Raw genomic sequence first — 15,154 nt, forward strand, 5'->3', positions numbered from 1 at the left:
GCCACATTATGCGATGACTAATATTGTTAAACTGAATCCTTCTCAGCATTACAAGGATCTAAGACATCTCCAGAGGCCTCGGGATGGAAAATGCTGTCCACATCCAAAGAAAGAACTATGGAAATTGAATCACTATCACTCATTTTTCCCTTCTGTTGAGTTTTGCTTCATCTTTCTGATGGTTCCTCCTATTGGTTTTAATTTTTACTTACAACTTCACTAATGTGAAAAAATGTTTAATAGGAATGTAAATGTAAAGCCTATATCAGATTGTGCGCCATCTTGGGGAGGGTGGAACGGGGGTAGGGGGAGAAAAATTTTAAACTCAAAAGAATATGGAAGTGATTATTGATAAATCAAAATAAATTAATAAAATTTTTTAAAAAGACCTATTGGGGCAGCTAGGTGGCACAGTAGATGGATCTCTGGCCTCAGAGTTAGGAGGACCTGAGTTCAAATCCAACCTCAGACACTTGACATTTACTAGCTGTGTGACCCTGGGTGAGTCACTTAACCCCAACTGCCTCACCAACAAAAAGAAAAAGACCTATTACCTTTTAATTAAGGCATCCACTTCTGTCACATTTTGTCCAGCATCCGCTAAAAACAAAAACAAAAGAGTTTTTGAGATGGAAACACATCAGGAAATGTTAAACGCTCTCTCTTCCACACTTATAAAAGGCTTGTGTCTTCTTCAAAAGTGGCCTTTAAAAAATCCGAGTCTCCTGGTTTGGTGTGTCTTACATATGTCAGCTTTGAAAAGTGCTGTTTGACTCACAAATCATTTGCAATCTTACTAAGCCTCCATCTTTGGGAGGGATGGCTGGCTCGTCTGTATGTTTTAATTACAGAATAAAAATTTTTAAAATATTTCTTTTCAAGGCAAGTTGTTCTCTTCAGGAGATACGATTTAGCTTAAAAGACGGTTTCCAATTCAAGAAGTCCCATGCTTGTTTACGTGCTGGGTGCGACAACTGGAAAGCTACTCACTGCCCCACCCCCGACCAACTCACAGACTGCAAGAGGTCAGAGGCAGCTGGGTGGCACAGTAGATAGAGTCCTAGTCCTGGAGTCAAGAAAACCTTGAGTCCAATCCAGCCTCAGACACTCCCTGACTGTGTCACCCTGGGTAAGCCATTAACCTCTGCTTGCCTCAGTTTCTCATCTGTAAAATGGAGATAATAATAGTACCTACCTCTCAAGGTTGTCGTGAGGATCAAATGAAATGATTTTTGTAAAGGTACTTAGCAGAATGCCTGGCACATAGTAGGTGCTTAGTAAATGCATATTCTCTTCCCTTCCCTTTAGAGCCCACCAAAAAGCAGCTCTCTATGACCTTAGAATGAAGAGCAGGAGTCAAATTGCATTGGCAGAGAGATTCTTCATCAGGAATTCCTATACCACTGAAATCACAGGTCTGGCCCAAGTGTGAGTGTGTGTGTGTGTGTGTGTACGTGTACATACTATATATGTATACAATAAGTTTGTACTTACATAACGCTACAAAGTACCATATTAAATTAATAGCTTAATTAACTGCAGGAACACTTTTGACCCAACCTTGTATTTATCTCACTAAAGATTCACAATCACCTGTAAGGTAGACGATAAAAGTATGATGACCCCCACTTTACCAAGGAAGGAACCAAAATTTGGGAGGTGATATGGTTTACTTAGGGCCCTGCAGCTAAGAAGTGGTAGACTTTTAGATTTATAGGTACAAGGACTTTAGAAGGTCAATCATTAACAGATGAAAAAATTTGTCCCCTAAAAATGAGGTGCAAAGCTGAGATTTGAACCAGATAACCCACTGTGGTGGTCTTTGCATTTACATCATGCTGTTGACTACAGTGCTTTTCCTCATAAGGCAAGGAAACAGTACCCTACAGAAAATACCAAAAGAAATTCATATCCAAGATTTTTCTTTTTGGTGCTAACCAAGGAATCTCCAATCTCTCTTTTTCAAAAACAGAGAAAAACCAGCCCATAAGCGTTGCAAGCTGGGAAGACCCAGATGGAATGCCCACCCTCTTCACTATTCACCTTCTAGGGGGTGCAGTGGGGAGCCTGAAGGACTACAGAAAACACAGGTTTAAAAACTCTCATAACAAGATGCAGAAAGAGGCATGTTTTTGGACATTGTCAATGTGTAGATTCGTTTTCCTTACCTAGGCTTATTTGTTGCAAATGTTTTTTCTTTTTAATTTAGGGAAAGTTGGAGGAGAGGGCTGGACTAATAAAGCCCCAAAAGGCAGGGAAGCGGGGAAAGTGAAACATTCTTTAATATGCATGTTGGAAAATAATGCATGGATTTATCATATTTTTTAACGCAACTGATATGAAATTGTGTGGGACAAGTGAAAGTTTCTCATGTGAAATGGAAGCCATGCCCCAAAAATTTAGTTAAGGCTTTAGCATTAGCCGGGCCTAAGTTTCATTTTCCTGTAAATCATGTGATCGGGCCATACACCTGTTACCCATCACCTCTCTTGTTTTGTAACCACCACCCCAGCCTTATCTTTACCAAATAAGCCAATCTTCTAGCTTCCAAGCTTGTTTTGGGTAAAATGTATTTCTTAGTTTCTGGGTAGAATGTAAGGTCTTTTAACTCAACCAATGAGGATAAAGAGATTGAGGTAAACAAGTGGGGGAGGAGGGTGTTTCTTAGAGTTGTTTGTCTAAGGGTATATAACTGCTTGATTGCTGCTTGTATCCTGCCTCCCTACTCCAGTCCGCCCTGGGTAGGTGATGCCCAATTCTCAAGTGAGACTTACTAGAATAAAACTTCTGTTTCTACTGAGAGAAACCTCTGAATTTTTATTTGGGTAGGTGGTCTCAATCCCATTCGATTGGAGAATCGTCCAGAATTTTCTTTGATTAGGGAGGGGGCTTCCTTGCCAAGGTCAAGACCAAGCGGGCATCCGAGATTTCTCAGAGGTCTTGAGCCCTGGAGGGAGGTTACTGCCCAGTCTTTGAAATAACCCCAAAGAGAGGGACTCGGAGAAACAGAAGGCTTGTTAGGGCTCCGATGACTAAAAATGAAAAGAAGAAATTCCGGCCGGCCAGTGAGTGAGAGCATTCACGTAAGTTGTAGGCGTGCAATCCAGAAGTAAGCACTCAGGGGTCTGGAGGTAACTGGCATAGGGTGAGGGCCCTTTAGGATAGACTCTAGTTTGGGCAGAATCCAGGCCTAATCAAATTTCAGAAGAGATACTCATTGAAAGGACCCGCTGAGAAAGCTTCATGGGTGAGTGGAGGAGTGAGCGACCCTCCTCAATGATTCAGCTGAGTCTTTAGTCTCAGGGAGTTTGGTGACGACTCCCATAAATTCCATAGGTGAGGACTTAGGAATGGGAAAGGAACAATCTGGATCTGCGCAGTTGGAGTGCAAATGTGAGGTACCTATAGACAAGTCTTTTAGGCAATCGATTGCAGAATTGGAATGAACTACCAAAACATAAAGGGAAAGATAGAGAGAAAATGATTAAATATGATTTGAGGATTCCACAGGGCAGAGGGTTGTTGCGTGTCTATTTTTTTTGTGTGTTTGTGTCTGTGCGGGGTATGAGTAAATGTCAGTGTGTATCTTTTGCAGCCAGATAGCAGAAGGCTGCAGCTGGACTCTGGAATGTTGCTTTCTTTCTCTCCCCCTCTTCCTCCCTGGCAACAGCAGCTTCAGAGGGACAGGTAGATGAGAGAGTGAAAGAGAGAAAAATACTTTATTATTTAGGTTATATGACTGGTAAAAAGCAAGTTGAGAAGGATTTTCAAAGTGTCAGGTCAGAATTAGAAAGAAATAAGATATGTGCGGTTTTAAAGGGACTTTAATCAAAGTCCATTAGAAAGAAAGGCAAGAAAGTTTAAGTATGTAGGCAAGAGGAGTATGTGTAGAAAGCTTAAGGAAGGTATAATTTATTTGCACAGTGGGAACAGAGGTTTTGAAAGTAAGAAGGTTTTGAAACTTTTGGGAAAAAAAAATAATAATTTCTCTCTCTGCATTCTAATTCTGGCCAAATTTGAGTGTGGAGACAAAGAGAGAAAAAGGGAACCTTTTCCCCTCAGATTAAAAAGAGAAGTAGCACTTAATCTTTTCTGCCTCTCATAAAAAAGAAAAGTTTTTGTGTATCAGAACATAAACAAAAGGTAATTTATGGGCAGCTGGGGGCTGTGGCTTGTTGGGGATGACTGGGTTCAGCTGTTGCCGAGACCATGTTTCCCCATGAGCCCCAACTCATTCAAATTGGTAAAAATGTGGTGTTTTTAATTTCAGAACTTGTTACACTGTCTGGCACTAAAGTAAATTGAAAGAAACTAAAGAACAGTGGAAAAATAGTTGTACAGGCAGTTTGAGGAGAGCCCTATTCAATTATCTGCCTTCAGAAATGTAAAAAGAAAGATTTTTTTTCATTGGGTCTGTTTTAACTTTTTAATATACTGCTTACATATTTTTGAATTTTCTTATGTGATATAATCCAGTAAGCAATTGTATTAGTTATGTTGCTGGAAGGGCAATTTCTTTTATCATCTGGAATGTTAAATTCATTGTGCCTTCAGAGAAAAGAGAAAAAGGAATGAATCTGGCTGTTGGGGCACTCTATATGATCCTGTTTTGTAACATTTCCTTCTAAGTATTGTAATTTAAGAAAGCATAGAATTTCCAAATTTTGTCTGTATTTAAAGGGAATTTTCAGTTAAAATTGTTTTGTTATCATTTATGAAATTTGTGAGATTTTTAAGTAAGTTGTTTGGGATTACTGTTTTAATGCTAAAACCTGAGAGGAATAATCGATTACTGTATCTGTGTAGGCAAGGTCATCTGCCCTGAGAAAAGAACTTGTTAGGATTATGCAGTTCCTAGACAATGAACTTGACTTGCTGAGAAGCTGCAAGTTTATGTACAATAGGTAGAAATGATTTCTAACGATTGGCTTTTACACCAGGGCAAGTTTAAATTTGAGAAGGAAAGATGTACAGTGAGATTTCTTATGTATGAGCCCTGGTAAATCTATATTGCTTATTGCAACTCCACGAGAGTAAAATTAGCTGCATCTGGCTTTAAGCTGTGATTAGTGAGACTTGCTGTTTGAGGTAAAAGGCTCTTGGGAGTATAACTAATTTTGTTTTGAGTTTGAATTTGGGTATAGTGGTCTGCATTAAATCAGTATCTGAGAGAAATGCCACAAGAACAGATGGAGGTCTACTTAGAGGAAATGTGATTCATTTGGGAAAAGGCCGAGGGGACAATCTTAGCCTCAATCAAGGATGGCATCCTCCTGGCTCAGTTTCCCCATTGTGTTCCTTTGGAAAGGAATGTTTCCCACCTGACTATTTCCTGAGTTTGGCTATGAGGAGAAACAGATACTGCATAATTGGAGAACTACAACTCTATCTGAATTTAAACAAAGCTAAGGACATGTTCCTGCTCTTTTTCCTTCTACAGTAATCTCTATAATCAGAAGGTTTTAGAAGTACAGTAACAAATTCACTAAAATAATTGATTATGAAACATCTTAGGTTATTATAGAACTGGGACTAGTGTTCCTGTATGAGTTAGGGTCTTTTAATTCTTGATAGTGGTATGGAGACAATCAGAAGTCTATGGGAATGTTATTGTGTTATTTGGATGATGGCATACTCGTCTAAAGTGTTGTTACCATTTATTAATAATGTCAAAAGAAGAATGGCTTGTGATTTGTTTTGTAAACGCCATCAAAGAAACAAGGCATGACTAAAATTTTAAGATTTGATATGTACTGTGTTAAAAAAAATTGATATGTATGTACTGAAGCCTGTGATTAATTCCATAGTGAAGTCTCATCCCCTGGTGAGGAAATTAATAATGGATTAATGTAAAGTATAAGACACTGGGTTTTGATGTGAATTTCTTAAACATGACAATTGGCCATGGTTCCAATTTTGAGTCTGTAAAAATGATCAGGGTTATAAGGACTAGAAATAGTGATTTAAAATTGTGCTAAGATCATTTCTGTAGGAGAATGGACAGAAAGCTGGGGGGAAGAAGAAGAAGAAGAAGAAGAAGAAGAAGAAGAAGAAGAAGAAGAAGAAAGAAGAAGAAGAAGAAGAAGGAGAAGAAGAAGAAGAAGAAGAAGGAGAAGGAGAAGGAGAAGGAGAAGGAGAAGGAGAAGGAGAAGAGAGGAGAAGGAGAAGGAGAAGGAGAAGGAGAAGAGAGAAGGAAAGAAGAAGAAGAAGAAGAAGAAGAAGAGAAGAAGAAGAAGAAGAAGAAAAGAAGAAGAGAAGAAGAAGAAGAAGAAGAAGAGGAAGAGGAAGAGGAAGAGGAAGAAGAGGAAGAGGAAGAAGAGGAAGAGGAAGAAGAGGAAGAGGAGAAGGAGGAGGAGATGACGATGATGATGATGATGATGATGATGATGATGGCTGGAACAAATACCAAGGACAAGAGGATTTCATTGATGGTGTTCCCTGCCAGACAGCTGTATAAGAAAAGAATTTTTGAATCTTAAAGGGACAATTGCATTATTGTTTTCTTTTGGGTCTCTTTATCTGCACTTATGAAGAGGCTGCCCCTTTGATTTGTCAATGCTCAGATTAATCCTTCCCATATTTATTTAAAGGGGTGGTCCTGGTTTGGGGGAACTTGGTGGAAGCAAGTTTTATGCTTCTTATTGATAGCAGTGAGTGGAGTCATACTACTCCCAGTATGTGTCCCTTGCATGATGCAGTTAATTACCACCACTGTACAAAGGACACTCTCTAGAACGATTACATTAAAAGAGCCTGTTTAGTGAGTCCACAAGACTAATGATATCGGGGAATCAAGGATGGATGACAGTCAGTCAGGAAGAAGAGGAAAGGTCAAACCCTGATGAAATAGCAAATAGGGAGGCTGCAGAAACTTACCAATTTTGTCATGAGAAACTTTCAACTATGAAATGAGAGGGGGGACTATGTGGGACAAGTCAAAGTTTCTCATGTGAAATGGAAGATATGCCCCCAAAATTCAGTTAAGGCTTTAGCATTAGCTGGGCCTAAGTTTCATGTGATCGGGCCATACACCTGTTATCCATTCCCTCCCTTGTTTTGGAACCACCACCCCAGCCTTACCTTTACCAAATAAGGCAATCTTCTAGCTCCCAAGCTTGTTTTGGGTAAAATGTATCTCTGAGTTTCTGGGTAGAATGTAAGGTCTCTTACCTCAACCAATGAGGATAAAGAGATTGAGGTAAGTGGGGGTGAGGGGTGGGGAGAGGGTTCTTAGAGTTCTTTGTCTAAGAGTATATAACTGCTTGTTTGCTGCCTGTATCTTGCCTCCCTACTCCAGTTCGCCCTGGGTAGGTGATGCCCAATTCTCACGCGAGACTTGCTAGAATAAAACTTCTGTTTCTACTGAGAGAAACCTCTGAATTTTTATTTGGATAGGTGGTCTCAATCCCATTCAAAATGGAGATTCTCAGTTTTATACAGTATCCTCTTTTTGTATTCTGCTGTGTACATGGAAATGCTTTCCTTTTTTGGTGTTTAAGTCCAAAATTTAAAAATAAAAATAAGTAATCTTGTCAGGTACATTTGTTTTATTGAGATGGAATCTACGTCTATCACATACTGTTAGTCCCCGACTTACAGGACTCACATTTACTATGTCCAGTCCACCTCCTAATGTAGGCCCCACAAGAGTCCTCACCAGTTCCCAACCTCAGCCTGGCCCCCTTAAGCACTCTATGCTTTCTCTACCTTGAGAGGCAGTGTGGGTACATGGAAAAGGCATGGGGCTGAGTTTGAACACCATTTCAGTCACTTACTACATTAGCAACCTTTGGATAAGACAATTAATCCCTCTGGGCCTCTAGTTTCATCAACTGTAAGATGAAGGGGTTACAGTCAATGGCCCTGCTGATTCTAATAGGCCTTGACAAGTGACTGGACATGAGGGGCGAGAGTGAAGTATGGATATGAACCTAGGTTGTGATCCGCAGCCACTGGGAAGGTAGTGGGGATGCCCTCATCAGTAATTGGGAAGTGAAGAAGGGAGGGTTTGGGAGGAAAAGATCCTAAGTTTAAGCAACCAATGAACAGCATATGATCCTATCATCTTCCTTCCCAACAAGCCACGATCTCACTCAACACTGGCAGGCTACCTCTCTAGAGGCAGCCAGATGGTGCAGTCAGTAGAGTGCCAGGCCTGGAGTCAGGAAGACTCATCTTTGTGAGTTCAAAACCAGCCTCAGACACTACTAGTTGTATGATCCTGGGCAAGTCACTTAACCCTGTTTGCCCCAGCTTCCTCATCTGTAAAATGAGCTAGAAAAGGAAATGGCAAACCACTTAAGTATCTTTGCCAAGAAAACCCTCAATGGGGTCATGAAGAGTTGGACACAACTCACCAATTCCTAGACTCACTCTAAGTGCTCCTCAGGGATGATAAAATTCATTATCTTTTCCTCCCAGACCCTCTTCCAAACTTCCCCACTATGATAAAGGGCACAACCATCCCCCCAACTCACCCGGGATCATAACCTAAGGGTCACATGCAACTCCTCACTCTTTTACCCCTCACAGCTAATCTACTGTCAAAGTTCTATAATTTTCACCCTCATAACACCTTGTGTGTTGGTGTGTATGTATGTATATGTGTATATATGTGTGTACATATACCTATACCTATATCTATCTCCCTTCTCTCCTCTCTCCTTAGACACTGCCCTCACCCTGGTGTAGGCCTTCATCATTTCACATCTGCACTATTGCAATAACTGCTGGTTGATGTCCTGGCCTCAAGCTTCTTCCCATTCTAATCCAACATTCACTCAGTTACCAAATTGATCTCCAGATCAAACCTGGCTTCCTTCCCACATTTCCAGTCTTCCTTCATCTTACTCCCTGCTCCAGCTACTCTTCCGTATGGTGACACTGGATTCCTCACTGTTCTTCACACAAGACAGTACATCTCCCAACTCCATGTATTTTCCCTGTCTGTCCCCGAGTGCCTGGAACTCCGTCCCTGCTCATCTCTGCCTCCTGCATTCCCTGGCTCCCTTCAAATCCCTAAAATCCACAAACAGCCTTTCCCAATCCCCTTTATTGCCTTTCTTTAGAGCAGTGATTCCTAACAATATCTTTACAGTGAGTAAATTTTAGTTTCCCAAATAATTAGGTTTTTTAAAAAAAATTAAATACCTCATCATTAAAGCAATGACTAACGTTATATAGATAGTCTAGACGTCTAGACAACTGGACAACCTTCCAGGTATGACAAGTAGAATTCCATTTAAACAAATACCACATTAATGCCCAATTCTACAGAAACTGGTACCACCACCCCAGCTGAATAACTCACTTTAGCACTGCTTTGCTGATACAGATAGAACAAATTTTGTTGTCAGAGAAAGAAATCTTCTAGCCCTGGTAATTCACAGCCCTCCTTTTCCATCTTAACAAATATACTGTTCCCTGTTTGGATGTTTTTGGCTCTCTGACCTTCTTATCTCTTCCTGTGAGTCCCGTTCCAGTACTATCTAATCTGTCCCCCTACCCTTTGAGACTAAATGAGTTTTACTTTAGATTTCTGGCCACACCTTTTCCCCCTTCTGAATATATTAAATGATGAATAAGCATTGATTAAGTGCCAAGTCCTTCTTACCTAGCCAGACAGGCTTTACTCATTTATTTAACAAATCTTTATTGTGCCCTTAAACATAAAAAAGTTAGATCCCTGCCCTCCCAAGAGCAAAATTTCCTTCTTTTCTTTTAAGACTGGATTTCCCCATCTCACCCGAGCTTGAAAGCTACTCACAACCCAGATCCCACTACTGACTGGCATTTTGACGTTCCCCCTTCTTTTGACATGAGCCAGCTCAGGGTCCTTAGGCAACTTGAAGGCCCTGTGCTCCTGAGGGCTCACCATATTGATGCTAACCTTAGTGTAAGGACACCTGATGAGCACAGAGCCCAGCCACAGGTGGAGGCTACCACACCTGGCTAATGTACTTATTTCTATTGAGGGAAGCACCCAGGTTTATAACCTTGAGGTCATCTTTGACTCTTTACTCTGCCTTACCTCATATACAATCAGCTACTCCCATTAGAAGCAACGGGCGACAAAGTAGATAGAGTGCTGGGCCTGGAGTCAGGAAGACCAGAAGTCAAATCCAACCTCAGACACTCAATGACTGTGGGCAAATCACTAAATCTCTCTTTGCCTCAGTTTCCTCAACTGCAAAATGGAGGTAATAACAGCACCTACCCCCAAGGTTGTTGTGAGAATCAAATGAGATAATATTTGTAAACGCGCCTCGCACTGTGCCTGGCATGTAGTAAGTGCTACATAAATGCTTATTTCCTCCTTCTCCTCCCTTCCCATCCATCTTGCCAATTCTACTCCCAATTATCTCCCTAGAGTTTCCCCTCTCTTAATTCACAAGGCTATGCAGGCATTCTTAATTAATCTCCTAGGTTTTCTCCCTCTCCTATTAACCAACAAACATTTATTAAGAGCCTACTACGTACTGGGCACTATAGATACAAGTACTCCCAAAGAGCTTGCATTCCAACTGGAATACAAAAAAGTCTACACCACAAGTGTAAAGTGAATAAACACAAACATATATAAAGTAGTTTGACACAAGATAGTTCAGGAGGAAGGACATCAACAATTACAGGGATCAGGAAAGACCACATGCAGAAGAGACTGGTCTGGTTTTGAGGGGGACAGGTAAAGAAGAGATCATTCCAGGCTCCCAGGTGCCAAAATAAAATTCCTAAAGAACTGGTCAATTGAGCTCAAGGAAAGAGACATTAGGCACTGGAGATACAAAACCAACAGGGCAGCCTGGTGGCACAATGGATAGAGTGGGTCTTGAGTCAGGAAGATATGGCTGTGTCACGCTGGGCAAGTCACTTAACCTTGTTTGCCTCGGTTTCCTCTTCTGTAAAATGACCTGGAGAAAGAACTGGCAAACCACTCCAGTAATATCTTCTCCAAGAAAATCCCAAATGGAGTCCCAAAGAGTTGGACACAACTAAAACAAGCGAACAACAAAAGTACGATGCCAAAACGCAGGACAGTTCCTTCCCTGTTGTTATACTTAGCGGATTCAACATTCAAGTCAATAACTACAATTATATATAACTTCAGGAGGAAGACAGTCCTAAAAAGCCAAGTCAACAAGCACGTATAATTGCTGATTCTATCATTCCTTCACTCAAAAACCCTTAGTGGCTTTCTATTGCCTCTGAGATAAAATACAAATCCCTCACCCAGGTACTCAAAGTCCTTCCCAATCTGGCTTCATCTTGGACTTGGTCTGGAGTCCATCTCCCTCCCCCAGTCACTGAAAGACGCCATGCCCCTGACATAGCATGCCTTCCCTCCTCCTCTCACCCTTTCAGAATGCTCATCCTCCCTTTGAGGCTCAGGTCAGGGGCAAAGGCTCTCTCTGATCCCCCAGTGTAACCACCTCTCCTTCCTCCATTCCCTAATTCTCACTTAACTCAGTAAGTTCAGTACCCTACCCACCCGGTAGAATGTAAACTCCTGGAGGGCAGGACTTTCATCCTAGTTTCCAGAGTGTTTTGCATACAGGCAGGGCTTAATAATCATGTGCTGAATTACTAAAGAACCAGTATTTTTTTTCAGATGTCATCCTTCTGCATCATAAGCAAAGCTCTGCCTGGGATATAGCAAACACCTAATAAATACTTTATGATTGAGAAAACTAGTCCTTGTCCCCAGAGCTGTAACTAAGAATTCTAACGCCTGGAGCAAATTCATGGGGGTGAGGTGAACAGGGGCAGAACTGGGGAGAAATCCTGGATCCTAAAACATAAAGATATGGAAAGCCCCCTGGACCCAAGCTGCTGGGAAGGCTATCAAGGGAGGAAGCAAGGTGGGATGGGTTTTGGAATACAAGAAGGCCTAGGGTCCTGGCTAGGAAACCCTCACGAAAGGTGTGACTCAGGCCACTCCACTACAGGATGGTGCATCTTGGCTGGATAGAGTCATCCTGGGAACCCTCCAGAGTTTAGACTCATAAATAAGCCCCCTCCACCTCCTCAAAGACCCGGATCACAGACCTTCCCAACTCTTTAGAAGAACTCCAGAGGGGAGGAGCCCTAAGGGTGCCAAGCCGATGCACTGGAAGAAGGGGGGAGGGAAGTCTGCTGTGCTGCTTCCTGGAATGCCCTTCACCCTAGTAAGGACATTATCGCAGTAACATGATTAAAAACTCAATGTGGGGGGAAAATTCCCACTCCACTTCCCGGGGACCTCCACCATGACTTCAGCAGATACAAAGGAGGTGAATAAAAAGATGCCTGATCATATTTACCTGCTTAAATATCACATCTCTCTCTCATAGGATATTCAAGCATCGGGACTAAGTCACTTTTTTGTCTTTGTGGGCCTGGCACCTACAACAGCGAGGGGCTTAATAAATGCTTGTGGAACCAAACAATTCTGGCCGTGACTGTACTAGGCTTTACTACACAGGAGAGCATCATCTATCACCTTACTCCCCCCGACCTTGGCTCTGGGGCAAGCCTTGTTTTTTTCCTACGAAGCATCATTGGACATTTAGGAAGGGGGAGAGGCATAGACACAAAAGTACTCAAGAATAAGCCTCAAAGCTTCCATCTGCTTTCTCCCCAGTCCACAGCTCAAGGCTTTTTGGTTTGGTTTGGTTTTTTAAACAGCTTTGGGTCAGTAACAGATCTGGTGAGCAGTACAGGAACCAAACCTGTACTCTCTCTCTCAGGCAGTAATGGGAGCCAATTATCCTGAAGAATGATTAAATGAATTCAATTTCAAGCCAATAGCTAGGGACCCACAATGAACACAGGCAAAGAACCTCCCCGGTATTTCCTCTAAACAGCGAGTTATTGTTTTCAAACAAGTTCAGACACCTAAGGATCTGAACGCTGGAGCTGATGGACGGCTTTCGAGAACACTTTTGCATACCTGTCTTCTCCCCTTTGCTGGGCGGAAGCGGGACCCAGAACCCCTCGGCAATTAATGTGATGGGGAAGGACAGAGAGTGGGAGAAGGGGAGGTGGAGGGGAAGGGCACTACGGGTGACACCATACCCCAGCAAGAGCTGCCCTAGCATCTAACCCCAAGGGGAAAGGGAAAAGAGAAGCTTCTCCCTGCCTTCCCCAAGGAAGCTGCAGCTGCCACCAGGGATTTTTCTTTCTTTTCATTTTCAAGAGTGAAAAGTAAACCTCCCACAAGCATAATAATGATACTCCTAATAATAGCTTCCACAGATAGAATGCTTCAAGGTTTGCAAAGCACTTTGCATAGCTTACTTATCTCATTCGATCCTTACAACTACCCTGGGAGGAGGGCTAGAATTATCCCCACTTTACAGATGGGGACACTGAGGCCGGAAGAGGCAAAGGGACTTGCTCAGACAAGGTCACACAGCTAATAAAGAGTCTGAGCCAGGAAAAGAACTCGTGTTCCTGACTCCAAGTCAGGCACTCTATGCCCTTCGCCACCAAAGGTCTCTAACGATCGAACCTAATAAGGCCAAGTGTGCAAGAAAACAGGAATGCAAGGAGAAGGAAATGAGCCCTATCTGAAAGCAACTTCAAACGGGAAGAGAAGTGTACATTAAATAAAAAAGCACATAAATAAACTGATAAAAATAAAGCGAATCTTCACAAAGCAGTCACGCTGAAGGCAGTGGCGGGGGATCAGATGAGGATTCATGCAGCACCTGGTGCGGCGGCTCCTATTACAGCAAGAATGGGACCCCCCAAAAAAAAGGGGGGCCAGAGGGAAGAAAAGGAGCTGGAGAACAGAGGGAAGGGCTCTTGGATGAAAGGAGAAGGGCACCGGACAGACGCTCCGAACCAAGCGCGGCGCTTTACACATTAAGAACGGAGGCTCCCAGCGGGGGGGACTCGAGGGGGGAAGGGACTTCGAGTAAGAGCAGCCAAGTACTCCCAGTCCAAATGGGGAGGGGGCAGAAAGTGGGGAGGGAGGAGGGGGAGAGAAAAGGAAGGAGAAGGGGAGGAGAAAGGTGGGAAGAGAGGAGAAAAGGGGGAAGTGGAGGAGGGGAAGGGAATTAGAGGAAATGGGGGAGAAGGGGAAGAGCAAAAAGAAGGAGAGGAGGAATAGGAGAGAGAGATCGGCAAAGGGAGGAGAAGAGGAGAAAGAGAAGGGCTAGGAGGCTGGAGGAGGGGCCTAGGGTTGAAGAAGGAGCAGGGGGAGGCCGTGGTCCGGGGTGCCCCTCCCCTCCCACCTGGGGCCGAGAAGTCCCCACTGCGGGGGTCCGAGGCGCTCATGGTGCAGACTCCGGGGGCTGCCTCCCTGGGTCTCCGTCTCTTCCTGGCTGCTCGTTGCAGCCCCCGCCTCTTCCTCCGCGGCTCCATCTGCTTCCTCCTCCCCGTCTCCCTCCTCCTCGCCCCTCCCTCTCCCTCCTCCTCCTTCTCCCCCTCTTACTCCTCCTCCTCTCCGGGACGCTGGAGCTACGCCCACCCCGGCCCCCAAGGAGCTCGGGCGCACCCAGATTGGCCAGCCGTGCAGCCCGGGCTTCCCGCAAGACTGCGGTTCTGAGCCAGCCCCAGACCTTTCTCCGGTCTGGCTGACCCAACATCGTGTGTCTCAGTTCCCTCCTTTGTTAAATGATGGCATAATAAGACTCCGCGGTCTCCCGGTCTATCCCAGTTCCAACTGCACGGTCCTGTGGTCCAAGCAGCCCCCTCCTTCTCTTGTCGTCTCAACTCTAAATCTGGGGGTGGGTATGCTTGCTCCTGGTTTCGGGTTTCCTTCCTTGTACTTTTTTTTAATCAAGGCCCAGCAAGCTCGCTGAGCTTGGCATAACAACAATCCTTTGCGCTCACCTCTGGTGAACTCAGCCGGAGCAGAACCCCAGTATTATTTCCACACCGGCCCCAGGTGGTCCCTGAGCTCACACCACCCGAAAGCCCCTGCGAGGAATCAAACTTGTCCAATTGTTGATGTTATGTATTATTATTGTTCTTGCATATTATTGCAATATGTAGTAAGATTTAGCCTCATAAAAGCAGGTTTCCTAGAGAAGTCAGCCTGCACGTATCTAGTTTCCATCCACTAACGGAATAAAGCAAGCTTTCTGCTTGTGCCCTCTGTTAGCGCTTTGTTTTTATTTTATTTCATTTCTTAGAGTTAACTGGTTGTGATAACCTGTGTGAGCTCTTT

The 15,154-nt window shown here is 43.4% G+C and overlaps 1 protein-coding gene and 1 long non-coding RNA gene across 2 annotated transcripts in view; one reads left to right on the forward strand and one right to left on the reverse strand.

The window, feature by feature from the left end:
* CASP6 (caspase 6) overlaps positions 1–14,367 on the reverse strand; it is a 34,259-nt gene extending 19,892 nt beyond the window's left edge. Inside the window, exons 1-2 of the mRNA XM_021001395.2 lie at positions 14,217–14,367; positions 555–600 (exon numbers count right to left, since the gene is read on the reverse strand). Coding sequence (XP_020857054.1) covers positions 555–600; positions 14,217–14,346 — 176 coding nt within the window. The 5' untranslated portion in view covers positions 14,347–14,367. The remainder of the gene's footprint in view (positions 1–554; positions 601–14,216) is intronic.
* On the forward strand, positions 323–5,681 carry LOC110218615 (uncharacterized). The gene is made up of 2 exons (XR_002327372.2): positions 323–1,415; positions 1,973–5,681. It is a non-coding gene; the product is annotated as an uncharacterized LOC110218615 (long non-coding RNA).
* Positions 14,368–15,154: the final 787 nt, after the last annotated feature.

The sequence above is a fragment of the Phascolarctos cinereus genome, unplaced genomic scaffold (assembly GCF_003287225.1).
Source record: "Phascolarctos cinereus isolate Bilbo 61053 unplaced genomic scaffold, phaCin_HiC Scaffold_9;HRSCAF=440, whole genome shotgun sequence".
Taxonomy (NCBI): Eukaryota; Metazoa; Chordata; class Mammalia; order Diprotodontia; family Phascolarctidae; genus Phascolarctos; species Phascolarctos cinereus.